The sequence below is a fragment of the Macaca thibetana genome, chromosome 14 (genome assembly GCF_024542745.1).
Source record: "Macaca thibetana thibetana isolate TM-01 chromosome 14, ASM2454274v1, whole genome shotgun sequence".
Taxonomy (NCBI): domain Eukaryota; kingdom Metazoa; phylum Chordata; class Mammalia; order Primates; family Cercopithecidae; genus Macaca; species Macaca thibetana.
Window position 1 is genome coordinate 123,200,943 of NC_065591.1, and position 13,199 is coordinate 123,214,141.

At 47.2% G+C, this 13,199-nt stretch overlaps 1 protein-coding gene and 1 pseudogene across 6 annotated transcripts in view; one reads left to right on the plus strand and one right to left on the minus strand.

Moving 5' to 3' along the window:
* The window catches only part of NTM (neurotrimin), a 1,177,876-nt gene that overhangs the window by 744,818 nt on the left and 419,859 nt on the right, over positions 1–13,199 (plus strand). For 4 of the 6 annotated variants that reach the window (XM_050755983.1, XM_050755984.1, XM_050755985.1 and 1 more), the window contains one exon: positions 4,418–4,502. In XM_050755983.1, the coding sequence (XP_050611940.1) occupies positions 4,418–4,502 (85 nt within the window). Of the gene's footprint in view, positions 1–3,518; positions 3,950–4,417; positions 4,503–13,199 lie in introns of those variants that run through there. The other 2 variants (XM_050755989.1, XM_050755986.1) reach the window with 2 other exon arrangements.
* The window catches only part of LOC126934984 (60S ribosomal protein L37-like), an 843,215-nt pseudogene that overhangs the window by 201,292 nt on the left and 628,724 nt on the right, over positions 1–13,199 (minus strand).

A 13,199-nucleotide genomic window follows, 5' to 3' on the forward strand; every position in this document is an offset into this window, starting at 1 on the left:
TTAGCCTTTTTAGACAAGGAGAAGCAGAGCTGGCATTTGTTAAGCTAGTGCTCCTCTTTTGGTCTCTTGTGTGTATGGAATAGTGACAGCTCTTTAGCTGGTCCCAGCTTGCTCTGGGTAACATGGAGTAAAACAGAAACAACAGCTAATTTCTCTTTCATTGGGAGTTCTTCTCTATTCCAGCCCTGCTTCAGTGTACAGATGCCAGGGTTGCCTGAAGCCTCCATCTACTGCTTCCTCACCTGCCTGCCAACCGTCCAGAGTCGGCATGGCAGGCTCTTCCCTCCTCCCTCCTTTGCAGTCCCAGGATTATTAAAGGGAATATGATTGTTTCCTTTTGCTCAGGGAGTGCGGATGTGTGTACATGTTTGTGAGCTTGAAAGGCATTGTCCTATAGATATTTTTATAACCTGAAGCAATTACAGCTGTCAGCACAGAGACAAGCTGTGACAAGTTGATTTATGTGTACAGTATATGTGTATGCAAGAAGGAAGGGAGGAAGGAGAGGGAGATGGTGGGAAAGAGGGTGGAAGTGGGCGCTCGTTAGGAATCTGCTTTCAAGGAGGCAGAAAGGAAGTTGTTTCTATAAAGAACACAAATAATGAAATTGCTTTGAATGTCATCCCTTTTCATTAACTCAGATATGCTGAGAAAAATAAAATAAATCCAGCAGTTTTTATGAAGCAGGAGACAGGATATAAGATAAGCCACTAAGTGTTGGTTATATTTAGGGATTAAGGGCTGGGAAGTGAGTTGACATATGATTTTGATCTTCATCCTTTCAAACCACTTCAATAGCCGGTTTGAATAAAATGGATTTTGTCTTGTTAATTATGTGGGCATCTCTGACCTTTCACCACTTTCTAAACTTCTATGTTTGAATAAAGTTTGGATCCCTGGGCCCACGAAGCAGGTATGAGGTTGCAAGTGCCTTTTCTTTGTCCTCCCTGTGAGTTACCTGAGCTCGGCTGGGTTTTCTGCTGCAACTGCTGGATTGCTCAGCTTAGCACTCTCCCTTCACGGGCAGAGACAAAGGTGGTTTGATTGTCTTAGATCAACTGCATGCAGACTGGTAGCAACCAAACATCTCAAAGAGCCTGTACGAAGAATTATTTTCCTGCCCAGACATACTAATGAAGCAATGGCAGGAAAATGTATTAATAAAGCATCTTCCATCTTAAATGGATTTCTAAGTATTTTCCTGTAGAGTTAATCATGTATGTAGGCCCCTCGGGAAAGCCTGTTGTTGTCATTATCCACATCCCTAGATGCAAAAACTAATGCTCATTTGTACCTACCTGAAAATTGGATGCAAGAGCCAGGATTAGCATTTACCATGAAAGGAATCATCCCTGCCATTCTCAGGCCTGGAGGGAAATGACTCTAAAGCTCAGAATGAGCCCCTGTCCTTTCCCCATGACGGGCATTTGTTTCCACTTGTTGTGGTGAGGATGTGTTTAAGAAGAGGGGTTGCGGGGGGAGTATGAGCGATGGTTGAAGTGAATGGATGAATTATTAGAGGTGACCCCTTGGCTTGTGGAGAAGAAGCAAATTCAGCAGACTGAAAGTCGGCAAACATCATCTCACAGCTTTAGTGTATCATCATATTTATCTTAACGTGGTGAAGTTATTCAATTTCCTATTTCCACAATTGCCCACTGGAAAATGGAGACACTATAATAGAGTCTTCCAAGAATGAACTAGTGCTAAAATAGGTTAATTTTCCTCCTTTCCTTTCAAAAATACAAACAAAGCTCTTCTGCTCCCCACAGATGTAATTGTTTATTCCTGATGGTAAAGTCATTTATTGCAGCCATAAGTTGACAACTGATAGTTTTGGTGTTATACATCAAATGATCCCCAGTGGCCAAAAGTAGCAGATGAGTTTCCCAGAGAATTTAATATCAGAAAAGTCACCAGAGGAGGGAACAATTGGCCCAATGATGAGTTAATACAAAGTATTTTGAGATATTCACTGTAAAGTCGCTTTACTCTTGCTGGCTGAGCACGCTCTAGTCAGCTATGACAATGGAAAGCCAAGCCTTCTTAGTCTTTCTTTGTTACCCAAGAGTGTGGTTTCCATTTCCCCAAAGCCTACTTCTGTCCTATCTCCATAAAATAGTTAGTGTGAGGGAGATTTGATTGGTGAAATGTTTGTGTCCTCTCCAACGTGTTATCTACATGTAAGTGTTTGGTACTGCTCCATGGTTGCCAGAATGAGCCCTTATGGTTATATGACTCAGTTATAATGGTTCAGTCTCTTTCATGCTGGATAGCTTTTTGGAAGAACATTTTTTCTGTTATTTAACAGTTGTTCACAACAACAACAAAAAGCTTCCTGGTTGTGTTTGACAGAAAGTCCAGGGGAAAAACAAAGTCACTGTTGCCTCCTCTCTATCCCCAAGGAGAATGTGGGTCAGGGCTGGAGCCGGGCTCTGGGAATCCCTGAGAAGGGAGCATTATTAATGTCACCACCACTGTGCCTGCTGGGCTGCTCTGTGCTTCCCCCTTGCACAAGGACCAGGCCCAGCCAGGGAAAGGAAACGCAGGCCATTCCCTCAGAGCCGAAGTTAAGGAAGAAATAATAATACAGGCACAGGAGGACCAGCAGCAGCCAGAGAGGAGAAGTGACAGGGACCGAGGCAAATGCAGTCTCTCCCTGGGTTTCAAGAATTTGAGAAACACACCTCTTAAAGATGAAATCAGCTGTGCCAGAGCGTGAGGCCCAGGAAAACTGGGAGTCTGCTGTATAAATACAGCAAGTGGCTCACACTCATCCACCCAAGTGAGCACTTTTGCAGGCCCAGCATCTTTTAATGGCGACAAAACAAGAATAAAGAATGTAAGTGGGTGTCTGAACTTGACCAACATTTTGATGATGCGATTTTTCCAGTTTCGCACACTAAGAGGCTTCTGTGATTTTGGATTTGTTTTTATATATGACAGATCTCTAGAATGGTAGTGTTGAGTCTCTGGGGTTTTGAGCAGCTTTTTGGGGGCTGCTGGGTGGGTGCTGTACTACTGAATAACTATGAGGTTCTTCTAAAACATCCTCCCAACACTCTGAATTTACTCTGAATGCCAACGGAATTAATCTGATCATTTTAAAGGTGCATGTATGCATGCTGCAGGGTGTTCCTTTCCCAGTTAATTAGTTTGTGACCCTTTTTAAGATATCTCAAGTCTGGGGCTGATTAAGGTTGCACGGTAACTTTGCTTTTTTTCCTAATTTGGAAGCGCGTAAATGGTTAAACGCCTGGCCTGGGCTGGGCTGGTGCACAGCCGGGGACCGGCGCGGCGGGGGTTAAGGTGGGCGCCCGCGCCCTGCGCCCCGCGCCCGCCCGCCGGGATGAGAGCGCAATCCGCGCCGCCAGCCCGCCCGCTCGCTCCGAGGCGGCACCGGGAGAAAGTGGCGGTCAGGGATGGAGCTGCTGCCATGACAACCCCGGCGGTCGGGGCCCGCGCGCGTCGGGGCTGCTCCCGGGAGGAAGGCGGCGCGGAGGCCGGGGGCGGCCGCTGAGCTTGGCGTCCGCGCGGCTCCGGTGCCGGCTGCGCCGCGCCTTCCCCAGCGAGCTAGCGAGCTAGGGGCCGCCGCGGTCCGCTCCCGCCGCCCGGCCGCTCCTTCCTCTGCCACCGCCGCAGCTCCTGCCCCGCCGAGCCCGGCCGGAGAGCCGCGGCTGCAGCGCGCATTTGGGCTCCGAGAAAGTTGACCGAGGCGGCTGCCGCAGGATCCCGGGTCCGGATTGAACGAAGCCCGCGCGGCCGTCTCCTCCGCGCGCCACCCCTGCGCCTCCTGCGAGCTCCACTTCCCATCTGCTATTGTTTCCGATTGTTTTCCGGTGGCGAGCCCGGCTCGGAAACTTACAAAGTGTTGGATTCCCCCTGTTGGAACTGAGGGACTGCAGACCGCCTCTGGGTGGCTGGATGAAGCCCACCCCGTCCCCTTCCGGTACCAAAGTGCTTACTCCTCTCCAAAGTGCCCTGTCTGAACTGCCACTGGGAAGAAGCGGCTCCTGAGGCGCGCCCACACCTTTCACCTGCCTCGCGCGTCCCCCTCCTCGGCCACCTTCCGGGCCGAAGCCGCAAGGAGGGAGCCCCCTTTGGCCGCCCGCCGTGGAACTGGTTTTCCGAGGCTGGCAAGCCGAGGCTGGATTTGGGGGAGGAATATTAGACTTGGAGGAGTCTGCGCGCTTTTCTCCTCCCCGCGCCTCCCGGTCGCCGCTAGTTCACCGCTCCGTCCCCGCGCTCGCTCCGCACCCCACCCACTTCCTGTGCTCGCCCGGGGGGCGTGTGCCGTGCGGCTGCCGGAGTTCTGGGAAGTTGTGGCTGTCGAGGATGGGGGTCTGTGGGTACCTGTTCCTGCCCTGGAAGTGCCTCGTGGTCGTGTCTCTCAGGCTGCTGTTCCTTGTACCCACAGGAGTGCCCGTGCGCAGCGGAGATGCCACCTTCCCCAAAGCTATGGACAACGTGACGGTCCGGCAGGGGGAGAGCGCCACCCTCAGGTAGGGAGCTGACATTATTCTACGAATTGATGATTTGTATGGGGTGGGGGTAAGGGGCAGGGGTGCAGGTGTGTGCACTGAGTCGTGCCTGGGTTGGCGGAGAGGTCGCTGGTTCCCTGGGCTGCACAATTCATGGCTGCGCTGGGAGCTCTGCCCGGGAATGTGGCATTCATGGGGAAAGGCTCAGGTTCTGGCGGTGAGCTTTTTCCCAAAAACTGGCCTCTGCGGCTCAGGCACTTGTTAAGGGTGAGGGGTGGCTGGACCAGGTGGTCGCTGAGACTGAGGGACTTGTCCCTGGCACTGTCTGTGCCTGAGCCTGGTGGCCGTGGTGACAGGGGGCTTGGAGGGGCTCCCCGTGAGCAGTCTTCTCTGAAGTTAATGAGTCCCAAAGGAGGGGTCTGGCTTGGAGTGAATGCCCCCACTTGCCCATGCCATGGGGCTTTGCCAGCCCTGGCTCCTGCACTCTGGGAGAGCCGCTGTTTTGTCCTGGGTCTGACTGTGCCCGGGCTTTCCTGGGGTGCCCTCATGGCGTGAGCTGGTAAGCAGACAGAGGTGCTTTCTCCTGTCTGAACGTGGCTTTCTGAGGCCCGAGTCATGGAGTCTGATTTGTCCGTGGAAAATGGCATTTACTGTGGTGAACTGTGTTCTGTTCCTGCTGTCCACCAAAACAGTACGTGCAAAACTCGTCTACTGAAGAGAAACTAGGTTTCAGTGTTGGGTTGGGTCCTGATTGGCTTCTGGGGTTAAGGCTTACAGGCACTGGGGGAGGAGGAGGAGAAGAAGAATGTCGGTTATGCTTTGTGTAAGGTAGAATGATTCCATCTCCCTGATTACCTTGCCTGCAGAAATGGTAACTCAATTTCCAGTGTTGATAAACCACACCTCTCATATGAGGGCAACACACTTAATGATTGCAATGGGAAATTTTATTTTCTGGAATTTTATAAGAAAATAAGCATGAGGTAGAAGTTAAGAAGGTTCATGGGAACGATTTCCCTGCCTCTCCTTGGTTTCGTCTGCCCTCTTAAATAAAGTTTTCCAAACTAAGCAACAGAACTAACCACAAGGCAACATGGCAATGTTCTTGTCCTTTGCACATGAAGATTTCCGGAAAGATAACCCTGGTGCCATTGCCCACTGTTTTGCCCCTCTGATGACTTCTTCTAGGATTGGGTTGTTTGTGGACTGTATACTTAAGGCAGTATCTATAGGATAGAAAATGGTGAAGAGGAGGCAATGTCAATACAGAGCTGAATTATCAGGATATTGCCAAAGGAAGTGTGTAATTTAGGGACCCATGGAGGGCTACAAACATCCTGTGATCCTTTGTCTAGGGAGAGCTTATCCTCATGGCTCTGGTGAACTCCTAGTTATGTGTTGGCTTATGAGACCCACCTCTTCCACTCTTCTGGGAAAAAATAAAGCAACTAGCTTCCCCCACTCTGAAATGATTGTGTATCTGCTTTAAAAGTGGATTTCAGGGGAGTTACAAATATGCAGTGATTTCAGACTACTTAAATAAAAAACCAAAAATGAATGTCTAAAGCAGTAATAATCAAGGAAATTTAATGTTCTCTGGATGCCCTCTTTGTCCTTAGTCCTTGACTGCAAGGAGGGTCTCCCAGGGACAGAGACATTCTCATATGGGGAACATTTTAGATACAAATGGGATTTTTTTTTTTTTTTTTCAAGGAAAAGGTGTGAGGTAGCTCTGTAGAGATTTGAAGATAAATGAACAGGAAGTGGGTCCTGGCAGACAGAGACCCTCTGTCTGAGGCCAGGATCTGGTTTCCAGAGGTAGTCTTCAAGGCTTCTGAAAATCAGGACTGTCCAGAGGGTGGCTGTATTCAGCAGAGGCTGAATCCCGGGACAGGCCTGGGTTAGGAGTAGCTTCTTTTTGAAATCGCATTATCATGTACTGGCTGACTTATCTTTCTTTGTCTTCCCTTTCATGCTTCTTTTTTTCTCGTTCTGCCAGTCCCTTTCTCTGTCTCGTTCAGCACTAATGTTTGTTTGCATTTTCACATGTGCTCTCCACACAGTGGTATGGTTTGGGTATGGATGGAGATGGGAACATGGTGGAGCTTCCTTTCTGGACCCTTGAATTGGCCCCAACCCAGCCAAGTTCCTTCTGGAACATCTCCTGTCATTCTGTGCCAGCCTCAGGGGCTGAATGTCTTCCTGATATGCAAGAGAAAGGCCCTCACAGTGGATGGAGCACTACAGGGCAGGGATTAGATGAGCTAGGGTCTGAGCCACATCAGCCCTTGACCGTGGGCCTGGCCGAGGATGTGAATCAGGCACCAGGTGTAATAACCATTTGGAGGATGCTCAGGCCTCTCAGGATTGCCCTTCTTCTCAGACTCTGATGCACTAGAACAGGGAAGGGCTGCCCTGCTGGGATGGACTTTGGTGGAGTGGAAGTCCCTGAACTCTCAAACACAGGCCTTGCATTTTCTTGTTCTGTGTGCAGAGAGGCAAGTAGGAATTTCAGAATGTATTTTGTTTGCATAAAAATTGCTACATTTTCACATAACCTGACTGTAGGTTGCAACAATCTAGTAGTTCAGAGTTCTGAGTTATTTTCTTTTTGCTTTGTATTGTGTGTGTGTAGGGGGACAGAGGACCCTTCCTTCCTTCTTTCCATCTTTCTTTCTTTCTTCTTCTGTTTGTTTTTTTCTTCTTTGGCTAATCATATGACTAAGCGGTAAGGAACCACAGCTAGGGGAGACCAGAGCACCTGTGCTGTGGCCTGGAGGGCCGCCATATCCATCTTCTTATGGGTGATTGGGTGATGGTGGTGATACTTGTAGTTTTCTTCATAACCAGCAGAGGACTTTTTGCTCTAATTTCATTTTATTCTGCTTTGTTCTCACCAACATCATTTTTTGAGGATCTTTTGCAGTCCCTAAAGAATAAATGCTCAGCAGAAGATTCTAATGTGAGGAAACTTTTAAAAAATGTTTTATCTTATCCAAGTAGCTCTAACAATCCTTGTGGAGGTATTGGGAAACCTTTCAATTAGCATAGCATTGACAGCCTGAAAAGAATTACAGTTTACAATCTCCCACTCTTTCTGCCCTCCTGCTGACATTCTGTAGGCATGTTTCTTAAAAGGGTGAGGTAAAACAGAATCTGCAATAATAGTACTATTAGCCAATGTTTATTGAGTGCTTACTATGTGTTAGGGAGTATCTGAGTGTTTTAATAATATCTAACCTATCATTCAGCCTCGTAACATTAACACTTCAATAACAGCCCTATGGTGTAGGAGATATTATTATCCCTCTTTTACAGAGGAGGAAACTGAGGTGTGGAGAGTTTACATCCTTTGATGAGGGTGGCACAGCTAGGAAGCTTGGAAGCCAGACTATGAAGCACTGGTAATAATCATGTTAATGGGATGCATAGTACTATCATTGGTCTGTTACTGTGTGAACATTTTATGTAAACAGTAACATTTAATCCTCACAACTCTCTGAAGTAGACTTAATTATTCCCCGTTAAGACCCAGTGAGGGGGAACTTACCTGAAATGACACAGGCATCCAGTGGCAGGCCAGTATGCTGGCTCAGGACTCTGCTCCTTGACTTTGTACACCAGGCTTCCCAGGACTATTCAGGACCTTTTGAATTCTGTGCTCCTCTCATTCCTCTGTGGCACTTAATGTCTGCCCTATTCATTTTGGCTTAGACCCTGTTTTCCAGTGTTCACTAACTCTCTGTCTTCTTTCTTCCCTTGGGCTGCAGAGCACCTCTTGGAAAGTGAGAATCATGCCTTGTCATGGCATGAGCACTGTGTGCTGGCAGATTCTTACTCAAACAAAATGAATGAAAGCCAAACAGCAATATCCCCCAGCTATATTCAATTTATCTCCTTACCACATTTCTCTATCATTTTATTTCAAATTTCAACTATGGTCAATCAAAAATTTATTGAGTGATTCTTTCAAGAAGGGGACTGTATTAGTCCATTTTCACAGTGCTGATAAAGACACACCCAAGACGGGGTAATTTATAAAGAAAAAGAGGTTTAATGGACTCACAGTTCCACATGGCTGGGGAGGCCTCACAATCATGGCAGAAGGCAAAAGGCACATTTTACATGGCGGCAGACAAGACAGTGAAAGCCAAGAGAAAGGGGAAACCATTATAAAATCATCAGATCCTGTGAGACTTATTCACTACCATGATAACAGAGTGGGAAAAACTGCCCTGATGATTCCATTGTCTCCCACTGGGTCCCTCCCACAACACATAGGAGTTATGGGAGCTACAATTCAAGATGAGATTTGGGTGGGGACACAGCCAGACCATATCAGGCACTGAGCTGGGTGTTTGGGTGTGGAAAGGCATATGGCCTGGACTTGGCTTTTGGGGGCGTGGCTCCAACTGAAAAAGCTGGCCATGGAGAAAGAGATCATTGACCTTGTGAGGCAGAGTACACCATGAAAACGTAGGCGATCACGCTGTCTGTGGCTGGAGCAGAGCCCCTCTGTTGGAGCGAAGGCTTTCTGTGGGTTGGCAGGACTTCACTAACTCCTAGCTCCTGGGTGGAAGTGAGCAGACATCAGTGAGGAATTACAGAGCCCCAGATGCCCAACTGCATGGGTGTCATTCACTTAGAGACCTTCACTAAGCATCAACACACCGGTCACTTGGCAGTTTCAATGAATGGTTTCCACGTTTCGGAGATTCCCCAGTTAAGGCAGCAGCTAGTAAAGTACATTATTTCCTGGGGATCACTTGGTAGATGGGCATCAGAGGCTGAACTCTGCATTCTGTTGTGCCTCTAGACCATGGGCTTAGCGATTGGATGATGTTGTTTTTCTAGGGTGAGTTAGGAATTGAAGGTCTGAGAAATGTATGCAATTTAGGTTGAGTTTTGATGTGGAACTCCATTGAATCACACAGACTAAATGTGGTTTTGATACTTGAGAGTACCCAGGGAGTCACCGTCTAGATGAAGGAAGCTGTGGCACTTTGCTCATGTCATGTAAAGTGCTTGGAATTTCATTTGATAAGCAAATGGATTCTCTGGTAGTCCCTCCAACTACTCCACAACCTCTTGAGGGCAGAACTATGCCTCCCCCAGGCTTGCCTCCTAATCCGCAGCACATGGCTTGGCCTGTGGAATTTGCTAATAAAATCCAAAGGACTCTCATCCTGCCTTTCCCTTCACTCACTCTGTTGTGGACACCCATAAACACAGCTTATTCCAGCTGCAAAGCATTTCCTCTTGTGGTCCCCGCTGCTGTGAACACCCGTACCCTGATCTTCCCATGGACAGCTGTTTCTTCTCATTTTGGCCTAAGCTCACACAGAATTCCCTCCCTGATGCCTTTCCTGATAGCAAATCAAAATAATCCTCTACCACTACCACTAGTCTTACCCTGGCATATCGTCCTGCAGTTTTTTTCTTCAGAACAATCATCTCCATCCGAAGTTATCCCATTCATTATTTGGTTATCTGCGTATGGTTTGTCTTTCCCAAAGGGACTGTAAATTCCTTGAGAAGATATATGCTCTGTCTTGTTAGCACTGTATAAGCAGTGTCTGGCAGATAGAAGGTGTTCAATAAAGTTGTTGCATGAATGACTGCAGGAATGAAGGCCTGAGATCACGTCTTCTCCTCCCCGGAGTCTGTGTCCTTTTTCCTAGATTGTTTTGTGTTGTCCTTGCCTTAGGCATGTTACTTCCTCAGTGTCATTTCTGTCTGGGCAGCTGTGTGAGGCTGCTCTTGTGGAGGTGCTGGGGACAGGTTACAAATACATAGAAGTCATTGAACTTGTGTCTGTCTGTCCAGGCCACAAACGGGGTGTGTTGGTTGTCCATTATTTAATATTTGCACCCGTGACACATGCCTTCCTTCTGCTGGGTCACTTCCCCACCCAGTCCTTAAGCCTTTGAAGAAACAATGATATAGTCAACCCTAGAGAAATTAGCATTTTCAAGATAAGGAGGGACACAGAAAAGCGCTCTGCCCGTCCTTTCTCTCTGTTTGTGGAGTGTACTGGCAGTGGCTGTGGCGGTGTAACTATTGATCTGTTGTGTATGAGTTCACCCGTTCAGAATAGCAATGCTACTCAGGAAGCCTGTGCTGCTCCCACTCCGCTGCCCCCTCCCAGGACCGGCCACTGGGCATTCACCTTGGGGCTTGCCAGGCATCCGGCTGGTGTCCTGTGGCTCTGAGGAGAAGGGACAGATGGGACCAAGGAGGGAGGCTCCTGGAAGCACATTCAGCTGTTGAGGAGCCAAAAACTAAAATGGGAAAACTAAAAACTCAACCTAACATGGGGCAGAAGGAGTAGGAGGATGCCAGTTGTCACTGAAAGCCAGAGGAGGCTACAGGGGGCCAGCTCGGTTCTCTAACACCCCTCATCTGAACCATAAGTGCTTTGCAGAAAAATGTCTCCTTTCTCCCTCTTTCAAATGCATAGCATTCTTGAATTTGAATGGATTGCAGAGATCTGGGAGGTCAACCACCTGGTTTTACAGATAGTGAAAGTAGTGATAATCAGTCTTGCACAAGGATGCCTTCCAGAAGGGCGAGAGGGCCGGCAGCCAGTACAGTCTCCATCCCCAGGCTGTGAGCCCTCACTTGGGGCTACGCATGCTGAAGGAAAGGCCATGTTTTCCTACTAAGTGCAAAAGCATCCTGCTGACCGTGAATGCTTTCAATGCATTTGGCTGACATTTATCACCGTATTCTCTCCTGACTGCTGGTTTAGTCTGTACCACACCTTGCATTCTTATGCTTTGACTCTCACTCCATGTGGGACAGCTGTTTCCTGCGGGTCAGGTCCTGTGCTGGGCAGTTTACCAGAAGAACCTCATTTAATCCTCACAGGTGCTCCATCAGGTGGACACAATTATTACTCTGATTTTACAGAGCAGGAAACCAAAGTGCTGAGAGGCACAGTGAAGGTATTTTCCCAGCTCGCATACTCAGGTGGGTGCTGAGCCTGGGACTCAGGATGGGTGGTGTCTGACTCCTAGGCAATCCCCCTCTGTTCCATAATGCTGGTCTCGTTCTGTCCCTTCTATTCTTCATTGCCAAGTTCCTCTCCCGCTAGAGACCCAGTGAGTTTGGTTGTCCCTCCTGGTCGTGGTGCACAGGAATCCCCTCTCCTGAAGCGTGAGAAACAGGGCCTGGGAGTGTTTAAGGTTTCAGGTCGTCCATGGTGTGGAGACACAGGGACCCAGCTGACCTCTAGAGGTCCCTTCTACTCACAGAATCCTACAATTTCCATAGTTTGTTCAGAGGAAGACTCTTACTCCAGGCTCTTCCGTTCATCTTTGGCTTTAGGTATCAGCAGTCTTCGACTTTCTCACAGGAGGCTAATAATACCGTGAACATTTCCACCCACTTCTCTGGAATGTGGTATTGAACCAATCAAGGCAGACACCAATCCCAGGAGGATTCCACAGGCCTGTCAGTGGATCTGGATGCCATAGTACCAGGGGAACAGGAGGGACCAACTCCAAAGTGCTTCCTTCTTTTCTTAACTACTAATAGGCATCTCTCCTGGGGAATCTCGTAAAAAAAAGATAATTAATGGTAATGGCATATTTGTTCTCTTGGGTTGAAAGTCTCCACTGATGAGTAAAATTGAACATTATCCTTGTGTTATTTAAGGTCATTTTGCTTCCTCAGGAGTAAGTTGATGGGTTCCCACTGTGTAATAGATAACTAATACTAAATAAATAATAAGTAATACTACCAACATCATTATAGATGGTCAAATAATATTATTTTATATTATTTTTTAGGAAAGCAAGGATTTATTGGGTTTAGGATGCAATTTCAGATTGCATGTGTGAACTGAAGAGAGAAGGAAGCAACAGGGAAGTTTACTAGGAGTACAATCGTTGGAGACAAAGATCTCCAACACATAAGACCTTACTGGCTCAAAGGTACCAGGAGTGGTAGGCTAGAAAGAAGACAGAGTGGGAGACAGGAATCTACAAACACTGGCTCAGGCACTTTGTTTGATTGCAGGCAAAATTTGTAATCTCTCCACCCTCCATTTAAAGAGGACCGTCATTACCCAATCTCAAAGTGTTGTTTTAGGTTAAAATGAGATAACACACACAAAGCATAGTATATAGTTATAACTTTCTTTATGTATGAATATATATGTATGTACACATGCATGTGTGCATATATGTGTATATAATATACACACATATACCAACTTTCATTATAAACTTATTGTGGCTTAAACACTTTGGCAGATATACCAGTGTCTTGCTTCTGAAAGATCCAGTTATAGGTGGACAGATCCCCCTTTGTCCGCCTATAATTGTGAGTTTTTTTGTGGTGCCTCTGCTATACATCTGTTTAGAGATTCTTCAGGTTTCAAATCATTTCTTGAGATGTTTTATTTCTGAGAGGGAGTGAGAAGAAAGATATTTCTTTGTTTTTCATAAGAAGATTGTTGCATAGCACGTTGTGATAGTTCATGGCTCTGAAGATGCATTTCCCACCAGAAAAATTCATCCAGAAGGTTCTGTGGAGCAGGTTATCTGTGAATTCATGCATAGATTTCGGGTTGCCAGACCCTTTTTCCTTGGAGAAATGATTTTTCCATGATAATTCCACTGGAGTCAAACGGTAAACACAGGGTCTGCGATAACATGTGTTGGGGAAGGGGCAGTTTAAGACTCCTGCAGCTTTAATGTTCTCTAATTGTAA